At 41.8% G+C, this 15612-nt stretch overlaps 5 protein-coding genes across 6 annotated transcripts in view; 2 read left to right on the forward strand and 3 right to left on the reverse strand.

Annotated features, from left to right (window-relative positions):
• The first annotated feature begins 652 nt into the window (after positions 1 to 652).
• LOC117574064 (eukaryotic translation initiation factor 2D) lies at positions 653 to 2899 on the forward strand. The gene is made up of 2 exons (XM_034257687.2): positions 653 to 1256; positions 1321 to 2899. Exons 1-2 carry the CDS (start codon positions 857 to 859, stop codon positions 2592 to 2594), a joined length of 1674 nt encoding a protein of 557 aa, XP_034113578.2. The 5' UTR covers positions 653 to 856; the 3' UTR covers positions 2595 to 2899.
• Positions 2623 to 3813, reverse strand: LOC117574067 (phosphoglycerate mutase 2). Its single transcript, XM_034257690.2, has 3 exons — positions 3603 to 3813; positions 3038 to 3535; positions 2623 to 2982 (listed from the first exon to the last, which is right to left on the reverse strand). Exons 1-3 carry the CDS (start codon positions 3703 to 3705, stop codon positions 2816 to 2818), a joined length of 768 nt encoding a protein of 255 aa, XP_034113581.1. The 5' UTR covers positions 3706 to 3813; the 3' UTR covers positions 2623 to 2815.
• A 194-nt stretch (positions 3814 to 4007) lies between these two features.
• Positions 4008 to 5020, forward strand: LOC117574066 (uncharacterized). Its single transcript, XM_034257689.2, has 2 exons — positions 4008 to 4219; positions 4315 to 5020. Exons 1-2 carry the CDS (start codon positions 4116 to 4118, stop codon positions 5018 to 5020), a joined length of 810 nt encoding a protein of 269 aa, XP_034113580.2. The 5' UTR covers positions 4008 to 4115.
• A 78-nt stretch (positions 5021 to 5098) lies between these two features.
• Positions 5099 to 6056, reverse strand: LOC117574065 (GILT-like protein 2). The gene is made up of 4 exons (XM_034257688.2): positions 5899 to 6056; positions 5674 to 5844; positions 5315 to 5617; positions 5099 to 5248 (listed from the first exon to the last, which is right to left on the reverse strand). The coding sequence occupies exons 1-4, from the start codon at positions 5962 to 5964 to the stop codon at positions 5144 to 5146; spliced, it is 645 nt and encodes a 214-aa protein (XP_034113579.2). The 5' UTR covers positions 5965 to 6056; the 3' UTR covers positions 5099 to 5143.
• Positions 6057 to 6597: 541 nt separating this feature from the next.
• The window catches only part of LOC117576600 (uncharacterized), an 81785-nt gene continuing 72770 nt past the window's right edge, over positions 6598 to 15612 (reverse strand). Inside the window, exons 15-18 of one of the 2 annotated variants that reach the window (XM_052007205.1) lie at positions 15045 to 15179; positions 9881 to 10039; positions 9570 to 9805; positions 6598 to 9470 (exon numbers count right to left, since the gene is read on the reverse strand). In XM_052007205.1, the coding sequence (XP_051863165.1) occupies positions 8820 to 9470; positions 9570 to 9805; positions 9881 to 10039; positions 15045 to 15179 (1181 nt within the window). In that variant the 3' untranslated portion in view covers positions 6598 to 8819. Of the gene's footprint in view, positions 9471 to 9569; positions 9806 to 9880; positions 10040 to 14899; positions 14982 to 15044; positions 15180 to 15612 lie in introns of those variants that run through there. The other variant, XM_052007206.1, reaches the window with a different exon arrangement.

Here is a 15612-nt window from a genome sequence, read left to right on the forward strand (position 1 = left end):
CCGAGATAATATTGTATAAAATGTTTAGATTTTAGTTCTATAATTATACCCGTTACCCACATAGTAAAAGGGTATTAGGACTATGTGCCTGCGGGAAATGTATGTAGCAGACAGAAGGAGGCATATCCGATTAGCGTCAACAACCGAGACAACCGTATTTCCGTATAAACACATAGATCTCAGAGACCATAATTTATTTATTATTTTTATTATTAACGCCCACTTCTGCTCCCGAAAATAAAAATTCTATAATAGCTACAGTATATATTATTCCTAAAAATTTAATTGCGATCAGATAAAAATTGTAGAAGTTATTTAAGAAATTCTTTTGTATGACAAAAGGCGCTTACTGCATTTGGGTTTTAGCAGCGTTTCCTAACCATATGGTATATTTTAAAATCTATGGTATATTTTGCTATATCAATATATCGGTATATTTCAGTATTTTTGTGGTAGAAAAATTGGTATATTTTCAAAAAATATATATTTATTGGAAATGGGTAGCGGGTATTTCACAGCCGAGCTCACTGCACTAATCGTCAAATTGTGACTAAGGTGACTTGAAGTTATATTATTTGACGTTAGCTTAGATTTTATTAAATTAGTTTTAACTTATAAAAATCGGTATATATTTGTACGGATTGATTTAATGTGAACATTTAAAGTTAACAGTAAATTGGCAATCACATCAATGCTGCAGCAAATTGACTACTGGGTATGGGTCACAACACAAAGAAGAAAACAGCTGTTCTGTTAACATAGCAGGTGTCTATTGTGAACCAATTGTTTGCATTTGGTTATTTCCTATAACAATTTAGTGTTGACGTGCACACACCAAAAAAATCAAATTACACACATGTTTTTAAAGCCCTATAGACTGAAGAGCAGCGCAGCGCTCAAGGGATCCGAAGCAAAGAAATTGCGCGCACGTTTGGATTTAGCTTTTCCACACATTAGCGTGGAAAATCTGCTACCGGCAAAAGCGAATGTGACGCAGCTGAAAATTCTGACACATGGCGGGACAGCGAGCATTGTTTATTGTGTGGACAAACAGCCAATGTTCTTCGAATTGGATGGTGGTCAACTGGTGCCCACAGTGTACACACTGTGGACAACGCCGGAGATAATCCCATATTTCACCACACACGAAGGTGTGCTGCCCAAACTGACGAATGGCGCCGATTTAATGCTTCCTGGCGTGGTTCCCTTGGGCGTGGGATTAAGCATGTACGGCCATTACAAGAAGGGGCAGCTAGGTGAGTTGATAATATCATTTAGCTATTGAACTATTTCACTTACACTCCTACTACTCACTTTTAGTGGGCATCAATCTGACGAACAACAGCTCAGCGGTCGCTGTAGGTCAATTGGCGCGTTCTAGTGATGAATTGTACATGTGTGGTGGTCATGGCGTTGCTGTTAAAGTGCTGCATCTGTTTGGCGATAAGCTCTGGTCACATGAGCCCAGTTTGCTGCAGCAGATTCCAGTGATGCGCACCAAACCGCTGACCACAGATGATTTTCCTGCTTTGGGTGCTGTTGAACAGCGCAAGGTGCCAAAGACGCCTGTACAGCCGGAACAAACAGTTGAACTTCCAGCAGAGCCAGCTACGGATGCCATTGAAGCCAGCACAGCTTCTCTGAATCTCGACGAGCCCGAAGAAATAGCTGACAATGAACCCACGCCGGAGACGATGCTTAAGAACGCATTCCTGGCGGCTCTCAAGAACAATGGCAAAAAGCTGCCACTGCCGCTTTTGACTAGCAATTTCTATAGACTCTATGTGGTCAACGAGGCGGCGGAGCAAATCGACCTGAAGAAGACACGATACAAGAAGTTGTCCAACTTTCTGGCCGAGATGGTCGACCAAGGCTTCATTGTGGTGCGCGAGGAAACGAAAGGTGTGGACAAAATCATCTCAGTAGACCTAGAACATCCCGAGCTGCTGAATTTCATCACAGATGTGAAGACAAACGATTCTAGCGCAGCTGCTGAGACACCACTCTTTCACTCCGAGCTCAAGGAAATGTACGTGGTGACCGATGTGACGGCTGCCTTCTTTACCAAGCTGAATTACAAGCGAGGCGAGGGCATTCCCGTGGCTCAGGTCAAGAAGATTGTTCGCGAATATGTGAGCAAACATGCTGCTATTCATCCTCTAACCAAAATCGTAGAACCCGATGAAGTCTTGCGCGAGTTGTGCGGCAATCGTGAGGCAACGTTGAGCGAAATCACCTCGATCATTACTAGCAAAATGGAGCATTCGTATCAGATGTGCAGTGGGAAGGATACCAGTGGCAAGCCACAGATTCAAATGTCGCTAGCCACACGATCGGGCAACAAAAAAGTCACGCTCGTGAGCAACATTGAAGCCTATGGGATCATTATGGCCGAGCTGATCAAACTCTGTAAACAAGGCGCAGCTGCGAGCACAACGATTGTCAAGTTGCCTCATCAGAAGCACGAACAGTTGCAGGTGCAAGGCAATCAGGTACGTTTCATATACACGCTGCTAACGGAAACGTACAAGGTGCCGCCCAAGTGTATCCTGGGTCTGGAGTTGGCCAAGGATGGTAAGAAGAAGCGAAAGTAAATGTTAAAATAAATGTCTTCTGTTTGAGTGTGTGTAATACAATAAATTATTTATTAACAGTAGCGTGGGGAAGGGGATGATGAACCAATTAATTGCAACAACAAATGGGTAAGGAATCAAACATGGGAGGCGCCTTCAATCCTCTGAAGCAATTCTGCCATTTTCTTTAACTTTGTGCCTGACTATAGTTCATTTTGTTTTTTGGTGGCTATTTAGTTTGTTTACTTGGCTTTGCCTTGGGCGGCAACAGCTTCGATGGCCTTCTTGACGGTCTCCTCGTCGCCGAGGAACTGCATCGAGACCACGGGCTTGAAGTTCTCGTCCAGCTCATAAACGAATGGGATGCCAGTGGGCAAGTTGAGTGCCATGATGGCATCCTCGGAGAGATCTGCAAATTGATGTGTTAATATACATAATATAGACTTATAGTGTAGTCTACTCACTATCTAAATGCTTGACAATGCCACGCAGACTGTTGCCATGGGCAGCGATCAGGATGCGTTTGCCCTCCTTCATCTGTGGAATGATCACATCGTTCCAGTATGGCAGTGTGCGCTCAATCGTCAGCTTCAGCGACTCAAACTGGGGGAACTCCTCTGGTTTGGGTCCCTCAGCATAGCGAGGATCCTTGACAATTGTATCATAGTATGGATGTCCTGGCTCCATTGGTGGTGGTGGTGTATCGAAGCTGCGACGCCAGATTTGCACCTGAGCCTCACCATACTTGGCAGCAGTCTCGGCCTTGTTCAGACCAGTGAGGCCACCATAGTGACGCTCGTTGAGGCGCCAAGTCTTCTGGATGGGAATCTCCTTGTGGCCGCTGGCCGAGAGAATGCTTGCCAAGGTGACTTGAGCGCGAGTCAGCACCGATGTGTGAGCCACATCGAATTCGAGACCAGCCTCCTTAACAGCCTTGCCAGCAGCTAGAGCTTCCTCTTTGCCTGCGACGCACATAGACAATTATCGATTGAGTTGAGTTAATGATTATGTGATAAGCAATTTGCTTACCCTTATCGCTGAGGTTGGCATCGAACCAGCCGCAGAATTGATTCTTCTGATTCCACTCGGACTCGCCGTGGCGGACCATCACAATCTTGTATTTGCCACCCATATTATTGCGGATTAATTTGCGAAGAATTATGTTCAACTAACTGCGATGGCGCTGAGAAGAGCACTGTCGCTTTCCTTTGGATTTACTTAAATATGACCTACAAGGGGGCCAATCAAGGTCGTACTTGTCAAATTGCAACGCTGTTGTCTATGGGGCGGCTCTGTTAAGTGCGCGCAAGTCTCTGACGTAACGTTTTGCACTACGTTATGTGTTTGCTGTAATGTTAAATACAACTCTGTAATTATGTGCTGTTAACGCAACGGTTGCTCACTTTGGCGAGAGATCTGTTAACGCAACAGTTGGCCATTGTGAATGCGAACCTGCGAAGAAGAAGACTATAAACAAAGAATTCAGACTAAAAGTGAATTGGTAACGTTTTTTTGTGTTTGTATTTAAACAACCTACAAAATATGACAGAAAAAGTGATTTCGCGCTGTAGCTGGACACAAACGGCGGGCAATGAGCTGTCCCAGCTAATACCGACACGTCACTACGAGGAGGATGTCTTTGTGAAGTAAGACAAAGAATTACAAGTTGCATATTGCATATTGCAACGACGCCCAAAGAAAATACTGGTTTACTTGAGTGACATACTTTCCTGTATTATAGACCTGCCTTGGACGATATTGTCAACGAGGACCGTGCTGTGCTGTTCGCCAACAATGAATCCGCTCCCATTCCATGCGAGTTACATTTTGAAATCTCACCGCGTTTCAAAATTGCCGCTTTAACCCTTGTGTGTAGCGCTCCCAAAGTAGAACTTTTTGTGGGCACCAACCAAGAATACTTAGAGACCATTTATGGCGTTGCCATCGAAGAGGATGAAGGTGAAGGTGATGTGCCCATAAGACCATATCGTTACGATGTGGAAATCGATCGTTCCGGCATAGCCAACATTAATTTGAAGCTACTGACGTCGAGTAAAGAGATTTGCATCTTTGGTGCCATGTTGCACATTGCACCTAATCCCAATGGCATCACCACACAGCAGCAGCAGCCATTTGATTTGCAAAAGATACAAGAATTACTGCACAAAGGCGGAAGCAGCAGCAGCAGTAGTCAAAGCAAGCCCGATGACAATGAAGAGAAAATGCAAAAGTTCATGTCGTTGATGAAGGGAATTACAGGCCAATCGCATTCTCAAGTGCCAACAGCGGCTCCTACGGGCAATATGGATATGAACAGCATCAACCAACATATCAATCTTAAGTTCGAACAATTGGAGCAACTCATAACTAAAAGACTGGATGAAATACAATTGCAACAGACTGAAAAGTTGGATAGAATTATGGCACTGCTCGAAAAGCGCAACTAAATCATCGAATCGTAAATATAATTTTATCTATTTTTTTACAACTAGCTTCTAAATTGTATGTTTATATGTATTCGTGTCGGTCTTTATTGAATATAACAATGTGATCAGATCTCTAAGACCATATTAAAGGCAGTTTTTCAATTTCTTGTTGAACTTAGCTTCATATTTGGCACAAAAGAAATCGTCGAAATTATCAGTTAGATCGTTTTGGTCAGCTTGATTATAAACCTGTAATTATACAGAAAAGTCACTCGATTATTTTTGTACTTTTAACGACGAATCTCCGAAACTTACATTATCCACAGCTATTGCAGGAACACCAGAATAAAGGTGAACAATTTTTTGCGTCTCTTTGCGATACTTTTCCAATATATCATCAACGCTGCGCGATTTTATGCAAGCTTTGACGGCGGTCACATCGATGCTGTAACGGGTAGCGCACTTGTCGATCTGATTCTTTCCACTACGCATCATGCAGGCAATCAACTTCAACGCGTCCGTGATGTTATGATGCTCCAGGATGCAGCCATGCCAGGCATTTAGTTCACACTCCAGTACGCCGTGCTGACATGTCACCTTGCCCGTCGTGTTGTCTTTCTGCAACGCCAAAATATTGTAGTGTTGCATGGTAAATTACACAAAAAGCTACATACTCGGGCATTGCCATAGGGCACCAGGGTTAACTCTGTGAAGGCAAGACGATCCTGACGCACCATCGAGGGATTCAATTGCTCTGTGACGAATGCTCGACAATATGGACAAAGTGATTCGTAATACAGCGTAATTGGCAGCTTGTCAGTTGGTGGATCATTGTGATTACGCCTCTGTAAAATTAATGATGACTGTAATGCTCCTTCAAGGAATCCTCGAACACTTGCCTTGGCAGCGCATTCCACGATCCCACCAATAAACAGGAGCATCACACAGCACACAACAGACTTCATTGTAAATTTCTATATATTATTTAAGAAAATAGCGAGGCAACGTCCGGCACTTGTCACTGATCTTGACAACTGAAACTGAAGTCGAAAACTGTAATCGTTAATTATATTTTTTGTGGCATAGCCAGTTGTTCAGTGGCGTGGATGAAGGGGCGATTTTCTGATTGCGAGCAACGAAAATATGCAGTTTATAATCAAGCCCCCATTCCAGCGCAATCTACAGCCGAGTGAATGCTCTTAATCAGTCAGCATTTCCTCATGTGTGCAAAGTGATGCTGTTAATCAGCAATCTGGGCAGTAGAGTCGCTAAGTTCGCCTTTGATATACCCTTTTCTCTACTCTGCACAATGTGATAAGCTGTTTTGTTTGTGCAAAAAACAATAGTTATTTTTAGATAATGAGTGCGGAACATGTTCAAAAACCATTTGATAAGGATATTTTGAGAACTCGGAGGGGATTATACTCAACTGCGTTTCAAATTACAATTGCTCATAATTATTCTCTTCTGAAATGCACTTACTCTGTACGTGAATGATTCAGGTAATATTAGTCACAAAAGAAACCCAACTGTTCTCTAGCTTAAAAACAATTTAGACTCTTGTTGATATTTTTCATAATATATTTTATTACCTTATTATTAACACTATTACTTTATCACAAATATTTTAAGCATTTTTACATAGATAGTTACAATCGTCGTGCTTATGTATATACTATATGTATATATGTACAATGCTTTGCCCTCCTTGAGGCCCATTAGATACATTTTTAGCATTTTAGCCATGATAATATGTTGAACTACATGATTTCGTTCTCGAAAATTTCAACTACATACTCTCTCGTATTCATATTCGTATTGAATATCTACAGCAGGGGGCCATTGGCTTATACACTTTGAGGAAGTTTATGATTTTCTGATCGTTATTCTTCTTTATACTAGTAGCATTCAATACAACGTTGTTATGTTTTTGGTTTTGCATCTTAAAATTTATAATATTCACACCTCTTACTATATAATGTACGAATTTGCTATATACTTAAGTAATCAGTAATATTGTTTTGTGACTTTCGTTAGATATGCAGAATGTAGATTCTAATGATAGAACTTAGGCGGAAATCAACATTTCGAATAAAACATATGAACATCTACGCTCATCTTACACCTTGCTTAATAGTTTACGAGTTGTATATATATATATATATATGCATTTCTGATATGCAAAACATGCCTTGATAACAATTGCATACTATCTTTTCAAAAGACATTCAAATCGTTTATAATGTAATCTAATTTGGAAAAATGTTCCCTATTTGAATTTGCTCCAGAGCCAAGTCCAAACCAAGTGCCAATAGTAATTGTTGTTCGTTGTGTATTCAGGTCTAAAATGTTTGCCTAATGAAATTTATGCTTTTGCTGGTAAATCAACAGTTGAACCGAATCGAATCGAAACGCATTGAGCTGGTCGCGTTAATAAACCTGCTGAGAGCGGAGCAATTTAGTGCTCTATGTTTGCTACATAAATCATTTTATTGGCTTATTAAAAACTTTTCCATTTATTGTCATCATTTTGCGCTATCGTGCGCACAAATCCGTGCTCAGTTTTTCTCCCAATCGTTGCCGTTCCCCTTCCCGTTGCCATTGCCTTCTTCACACACAGTCAGTCGTCCTCGCCCCATTCAGTTTTTATTGTGTTTCATACCCATTCAATCGTTCGTGAGCTTATTATGGGGTCCACGGGGTGGTTATCGCATATTTTTCTAAACTTTTCTTTATTGCTCACTTGTTGGGTGCCATTGCTGCTAATAGCAACGACCACGACTGGCTGCTGCTGCTGCTGCTGCTGCTGCCACTTCCACTTCCACTCACATCCCAGAGCATGCCCATTAAATTCAAATCTGCCGGGTCTGCTCTACACTGCTCTGCTCGGCTTAGCTGTGCCTCCAAACAAGCTCTGCCGGCTGTGCTGGCTGCTTGTTTTTGGCTGGTGCGTGTTTAAAAGTTAAATAATAGCCAGAGCTGGCCAAGGCAATGGCGCAAGACGTGTCCAATATAACTTTTTCCCCTGGGCCGGCTACGAGTTCTTTTTTTTTTGTGTTTTTTGCTTTTTTTTTTGTTGGCTGACTGCTGCTTGGTTTGGCTTTGATCTTGGGCAGCAGTTCAAATAGTTGTGGTTAAATTTGAGTATAGGCTCGGTTAGACAGCAAAAGGATATGTGTGTGTTTAGTTGGGGATATGTTTTTTTACCGGCAGTTTGAAAAAAAAAAACAAAAAACAGAAAAAACAACTGATTTAACAACAACACTTTTGCTTTTAAGTACACAGCAAATTTAACAAGACGGGTATTTTTTGTAGTTTTGTTGTTTTTTTAAGCCTTTGCCTCGAAGAAATAATTGATTCGGCTGTCTTACAAACTAACATTTACAAACAAACAGACACACATGCACACGATTACACATACAATTACAATTAAAATTACAAATACAATTACAAATACATTGACTAGTTTTTAGAGATCTACAGTTTTTTTTATGTTATGGTCTAACAATAAGAATTTCATGATTCCGAGACACCGTCGTATAACGTTTTGCTAGTTACGATTAGTTTACTAGTTCTGATAAGTTTCTCTATACCTAGCTTGCTATGCTACAATTCTTTTATTTTTCTTCTGTTCTTTACTTTCTATAATTCTAGCTTTATCTTTTGCTCGTTTCATCTGAATCTTTGTTCTGCTGTTTCGGTTTCTTTCACTAATTTTTGTTGTCTGTTGTGTGTGCGCCAGTCTTTTGTTTGTTGTTTGCCAGGAATTCGGTTTGCCGCTCTCCCTCTCCCTCTTATCCTCCCCCTCAAAATTATCTGTTTAGACGCAGCTCTCGGGACCGGGAAGCGTGTCGGTGATAATATGATTACGCCCAGCATTCGATTTCTGGGTGATGGTGGTGAGTTGCGACGGCGATGGCGACAAACTGCTGCTGCTGTTGGGCAGCACTGCGTGACCAGTGTGACCCATGCCCTTTGGTAGTGTCATCATATGCGTGGGCAGCGGAGCCGCGGTGGCTGCCGCCGCTTTACTTAGATTGTAGTCAATCAGGCTGCTGGTGGTCAAATAATCGGCTAAGGTTAGCGGATCTCTACCACGCGGCAAACTGCCCGATGGCTGTGAAATGCCATGTGGCAGCGTGTGGTGCAAGTGCTGGACATAATGACTGCTGCTGCCCACACTGTGCGCATTGCTCGTCGAGTTGGCCACACTGCCCGCCGAGCTGAGTGTGCTGTTGCTGCCACCACCAGCTCCTCCACCGCCGCCTCCTCCTCCTCCTCCGCCAGCTGCATAGCTGCCCATGTTGAGACCCAGCGGCTCGTAGCGACTGAGCGTGGGCATGGCATCGTAGAGTAGCGTTGGTGCTGCCGAAGGCGCCTGATAACATTTGGCCGCGGCGGCTGTGTCACTCTCCAGTTTGAGGGTGCTCGACTGCGAGGGCGGACTATTCAGGTGCGGCGCATTGACATCCTGCAATATAGCAAATGACAATGTCTGCTCTCCAACTCCAACTCCTTCTTGCACTTGCTGTGCACTTGTGCACTTGTGCATTCACATTCACACACTTACATAATCCACAGTTTTATGATTCGCCACGCTGCTGGGCGCGGCTGCACTGTTGCTGCCCATAAATAAACCACTCTGTCGATTTCCCAGAGGTGACGATGTGTCACTGCCAGTTGCGCTTTTTTGTGCGCTCAGTATGTCCGGCTGCTTTTCAATGCCCTGCTTCAGCGTGTACGCCACCACGAGACGCTGATGACCGGCTCCAGTTTCCAGAGGCGCCGTCACTGTCACATCCATGCCTGCACAAAACAGAAGAAAAACAAAAACAAGCAAATCAAGGATTGTGCGCCAGACGATTAGCACATTGACTTTACCCAAATGCTTGTCCTTATCGTCGCACAAATTGCGTGCGCCTTGACAGCGACGACGACGCACCGCAATCACAACCACAAACAGCACAGCAATGCCCACGGTGAAGAGTGTGCCAGTGAGCAAAGCGGCAATGGGCAATATGGATAGACCCATGCGTCCATCTGCAAATAGAAATGAATTGATAATGTAATCCCCGAGAATAGTTTCCTTTTAACTTTTGCATAATTTGTTGAAAGTTCGCTTTTTAGGGATTACTAACGATAATATCACTAATCTATTAAAATATGGTTTTGGATTAGATACTGAATTTGGCATTTATTAAGGACTTTTCTTGTCGTTCCTGCTTTCAATATTACATATGTGCTTTTTAATGAATTTCTATATTATGTCGAAATGTGTGAAGGGTTTAATCCTATCGTAAGATTTGATTAACATTTGAGTTGCAACACTATATGTTATGGTAATACGATTCAGTAGTATGGAATCTCCAATGAAATAAATCTATATGTGTATAGAAATTCCTTTTTTTTATTATCATTCGAAAAACAACTAAAAGTCTCAGCTGTTCCTTCTATAATCGTTCTTGAGTATTGAATTGAATTACTATTCAAAATGTATGTATATATACAATAATAGAAGATTTACTTTAGTAAAATATGTCTAATGCTACTAATTTCGTATTATCACTTGTGAAATATGTTCTGATTTTAAGCTGTTTTTTAGGTTCTGCTAATAAGTAATTTCAAGTGTGTTTAATATATATATTATCTTTAGTTTTTAATTTAGTTATGTAATAAAAATTGTTAGTTATTTTTTAAAAATACGTACTCGCTTGCAAAAATACGTCTAGTCACCCTTTTGATGTAGTAGTTTCTTTTTTTTTGTTTGCAAATTTATTTTCATTTATCGCCAACGCGCTTTAATTAAAATCTGCTTTATTTGAAGCATTTTTTGAAGGGAGCTTAGTGGGCGTGTTTGTTGTAATTGAATATACATTACAAGGCCATAAGTATTTCGTTTATTTCGTATTTGCGCATTTCGTCGGGTAGTCAAAATGTGTTTAACATTCAACAAATCATGCGCGCCTGCGGATATGCAACACAGAATTTCAATAAGCAAACATGGCAAAATGGCAAAAGCCAGAACCGAAGCCAGCACAGGACACAGCTGAATCAGTAGCACCCAGAACCGGAGAGAGTCACAACCAGAACCAGAGGCAACAACCAGAGGCAAAACCGAAAAACCAAAGCTGTCTAACTGGCATCTGGGTGAGGGATTAAGGGAAGGGGGAGAAATTGAGGGTAGACGGACAGACTGTTGCTAATTTATAAACCTGTGCCTGTCAGCCAGACGCCGTCGACAGCAGCAACAGCAACAGCAGTAGCAGCAGCAGCCAAAGTTGCAAATCAATAAATATTTTTTGCAGCTCTACCAAATGTTGACGAAACTGCGCCGCGAGCGAAATTGCTCATTTATGCATGGCTGCGTTTAGAAGCATACACCCACACACATACGCACACACAGACATTCAGTGCATGTCCAAATTGTACATGTGTTGTAATTGTTGGCACATGACTTTTGAAAAATATATATAGTAAGTAGAGTACATACATATGTACATTTATATTGGGAATTTTCCATTAGCGTCGTGCTAAATCCGCCAGCTGTGGCTGCTTGTAGTTAATGTTTTAATTGAATTGTTCATGGCGAAGTTGCTCAAGTTAAATACAAATAGATAGATGGCATGATAGATTTCGGATTGTATGTATATTCGTATTTATAGATGTAAATGAAGTCGGATTACTTTATAGTAGATTGCCATCAGGTTGCCACCGACTCACACCAACAACAAATCCCCCAAGCCCGGAACTCATTTCATACACCAAAAAAAAAAAAACGAACAAAAAAAAAAATAAAAAACACAAACAGAAAGGACATAAAGGAATGCGAAAGTAAGCAGTTGCTTGCCAAATAAAATTTATATATATTCGACACGGCGAAGACACTTGAAACTGATAGCAGTCGAGCGGCATACGAGTTGAACTACCTGCTCCAAGGAGAGCAGCAAAAAAAAGGAGAAGAAAGTAATTTAAATATAAGCACAGCGGCGTAATGAAATTTTCACACTTGTGCAAATATTTATCAATAAAACAACAACACAAGGTAGGGCAGCTTGAGGCTCTGGGGAGCGGGTGAAATGGTGAATGGAACCAAACCAAACCAAACCAAACCGTACCGAAGCGAAGTGAAGACCATGCACATGCCCCAAGTTAAGCAGATAAGCCAGGCAACACCAATGGGGACTTGAAAGTATGAGCAGCATAGGGAACGTTGGGGAGAGCTCAGAGAGGAGTCACCCACCAAGTAGAGCACTCACCGCTAGCCACATGCCACACGCCACACGCTACACACTCCGCACTTCCATGCTCCACACTTCACATGCCACATCACAAACATTGCTCTGGCAGAACGTCCTGCGTTCCGCTCATAAGCCAATTGTTTGTATGCGTTTCATTTGGTGAGTGCAGGACGAAGCAATTCGTCTGCTTTGCCACCATCATGGTACGGCATCTTCATGCTACGCCTTCGTCTTCTTATAAGCTTAATTCGATTTAATGCTCCCGTTTGTGATATAAATGATTCGATGAAACGATGAAAAAGTGGATTGGTTAAAATGTATTGGGATTACGAGGCGATGCCGCTCACATGTGAACTCGAATCTTCCATTGGCTTCGATGCTCGCTCGCTGCCTGGCTGGGAATGCGTTTACGGTTACATTTACGTTTACACAAAGTAAGCATAAATAAAATGTTGTAGTCCTGTGCATGCGGGCGTATGTGTGATGTGCTGAAGCCAGAGCCAAGCCAAGCCAAACAATGTATCTGTATCGCATGCTTGTAATACACACACACACACACACACAGACACACAACATCTTTGCCTATCGCTTGGGCTCCTTGCGTTTCATCATCGCTTCGGCATGATGGGGCAGCGATGAAAGCGGAAAGGGGCAACGGGACGGTCACATTTCCTGTCGAACCAAACCAAACCAATCCAAACCAGCCAGCCAGCCACACCACAACCAAGCCAACCAGGCAGCCAGTCATCCAGTCAGCCAGTCAGGCAACCACTTCGATCTGCTGTTGGTACATACACTCGATGTATTTTGTAGGATATAATTTTATTTTACTTTACTTTCAGCGCCGTTGTCTTTTGGGATATTTTATTCAGATAAGACATGTTTAATGTATATTTTTCTTGTCTTACAGTAATCGTTTATATTTTGTGTGGCATGACAGGACGTGAGAGGAGCAACGAATGCTAGCGAAGCTCTGTGTGGTGATGGTGATGGTGGTGATGGTGGTGTTGGTGTAGGGACTCAAGGCTCAGTGTCTGTTTCGTTTCCGTCGTTGTCGTCTGATGCGTTGTTACCTTGATGCCACAGATGCGACTATGGCTAAGTATACGTAACTGTCTGTCGCTCTCACTCTCTCCTTTGTGTGTGTGTGTGAGTTCTGGCATGCTCGATGTGGATAATGTAACTCCTGGGGAATCTCTGTGTGTCAGTTTAGCATAACAAGATCTTTCTTTTCTCTGCACATTTCACATTTTTTTGTTGTTTTTTTTTTTTTGGCTCAGGTAAAACATGAAATTGATTATATTTACATTAATGTGGTGGCGTCAAGCGTTGCCAATGTAAAATGTTGCCGAAATTGCTTGCTCCCAGAACGCTTGCTTGCTTCGTTAAGATGAGACGAGATGAAATGCTGGCAGATCTGCTTGGCTAAGTGTCGAATGAAATGCTTTCAAATTTGCCAAGGTGCAAATATTGACACCTGACGTATATTGCATTTTTGCGTATTATTCTCCTAAATACATACACTTCACACACACACACACACACACTCGCATACTTGACACACATAGAACTATCAAATATATTTCGTAGACGTTGCTGACCAGCTGTGTGGCAATGTGTCGCACTCTAATGTGTATTATAGAGATGATTGAGTGGATTTACTCTGCTCATGCCGAATGTCTCAGTCGCAGTCTCAGTCGCAGTAGCACAAATACTACTGCTCAACTAATACTCTTATCCCATTTTGCCCATGGCCAATGCAGAGATAAACATTACATTGACTGCCAGCATTTCGATAGCCAGCATACTATACTTAATAACGTAATAAATCAATGTGCTGTCATAATGGCCATGGCCAGGTGCATAAGTGGCTGCTGATCTGCTTAAGCGGCTCACTTTGTTACATTTATTGTATATCATTTGTATTTGATTTGCCTTAATTGATTCGATGTGTGTGAGTTGCACTTCATTTTGGCTAAACTCTAGTTACTCTAGAAATGTTGCAAGTTAATTAATATGCTTAAATATTCTCTATTTGCATTCCACAGCTAAGTCGATAAGCTGCATAATGTTGCAACAAATATTCTGTGTGTATTGTGCAAATGTCCATGTTGCCCAACCTCTTAAAAAAAAAGAATCCTGATGAATGTGTTGTAAGCGAGTGTAAAACAAGCCTTTCAATGCTATTTTTCCCATGCAGCTTAACATTCTTTTGCTTCCTTTATTGCAAAATGCTGGGAAATGGAGGAAAAAAATGCAACTTTTGAAGAAAATTAACGTCAAAGTTGAACAAGAAGGAATGAATAAGAAATCTTAGCAGCACTACTTGGCTCTGGCTTCGGCTTTGGCATCGGGTCAGGGACAAGGAAGTTGTGGGAAACTGTCGCCCTAACGTAAACAAAACTCGTTAAATAAAAGAACAATTGTACTTACAAAAAACTAAAACGGTTAAGCAGACTATGCAAATACTTGAATGACTTTTTAAAGGTGAAATGGTGCTTAAAAAGCAATGAATGCTTTGTTCCGCCCCTCCCCAAGCACCTCGTTGCTCTCCTCCCACTCCCGTGTCCTTGTGCTGGTCCTGCGGAGCGGTAACTTTTCGCCGTGTTGCATACTTTGAGGGACCGCCAACACTTTGCCAACTCAAACACACTCCAGGGACAATGCGAAATGCAAACTTTGTATGTGCGAGCGCAACACTCGTTTGTTTCTTTTTCTGCTTTTTTACTGTGTCTTTTATGTTACTTCACTCATTTCACAATATTTTTTATACATTTTTATATAAATAAAAATCTTTTGTCACTCACCTGAACGCTTGTCCGCCTCATTGATGGGCACATTCTCCAGAACAATTGGCTCGGAACGTCCCTTTTGGTTGACACTGTAGACGACCAAATGCAACGCTGGATGAGCATCGGGATAATAGTCCATGGGCGTAAGATCTGTGAAGGATAATGAGAGAGGAAGAGCAAAGCAATTCCATTAGTTGACCCGATCATTAATTTAAAACTTGCGTTTGCAAACTCCATTAGGTAAACAGGCATTTAATTAACACGTCCTGGTCAGAAAGAAACTTGTGCCACGCGCATTAAAAGAAAAGTTTCTCTTTTATTTTTATACAATTTTTTTTTTATTTTAATGCTTGCATCAAAAGTTTTTGTTTTGCACCCATAGCAGCTCATTAAAATGGCAACTACTAGCAACAAAGCAGGGCAGGACTAATACCCATATAACAGCAATAACAACAACAACAACAACGACAGCTTTCAAAAACTCTCCTTCAACTAACAGCATCTCCCCTGAGGCTTAAGAGTAAATTCCTCCCTCGAAGTATAGCCGCCAAACCAAAAGCCAGAGTCGTTAACACGCCTGTCT

Source organism: Drosophila albomicans, chromosome 2R, assembly GCF_009650485.2.
Source record: "Drosophila albomicans strain 15112-1751.03 chromosome 2R, ASM965048v2, whole genome shotgun sequence".
In the NCBI taxonomy this organism is placed as follows: Eukaryota; Metazoa; Arthropoda; class Insecta; order Diptera; family Drosophilidae; genus Drosophila; species Drosophila albomicans.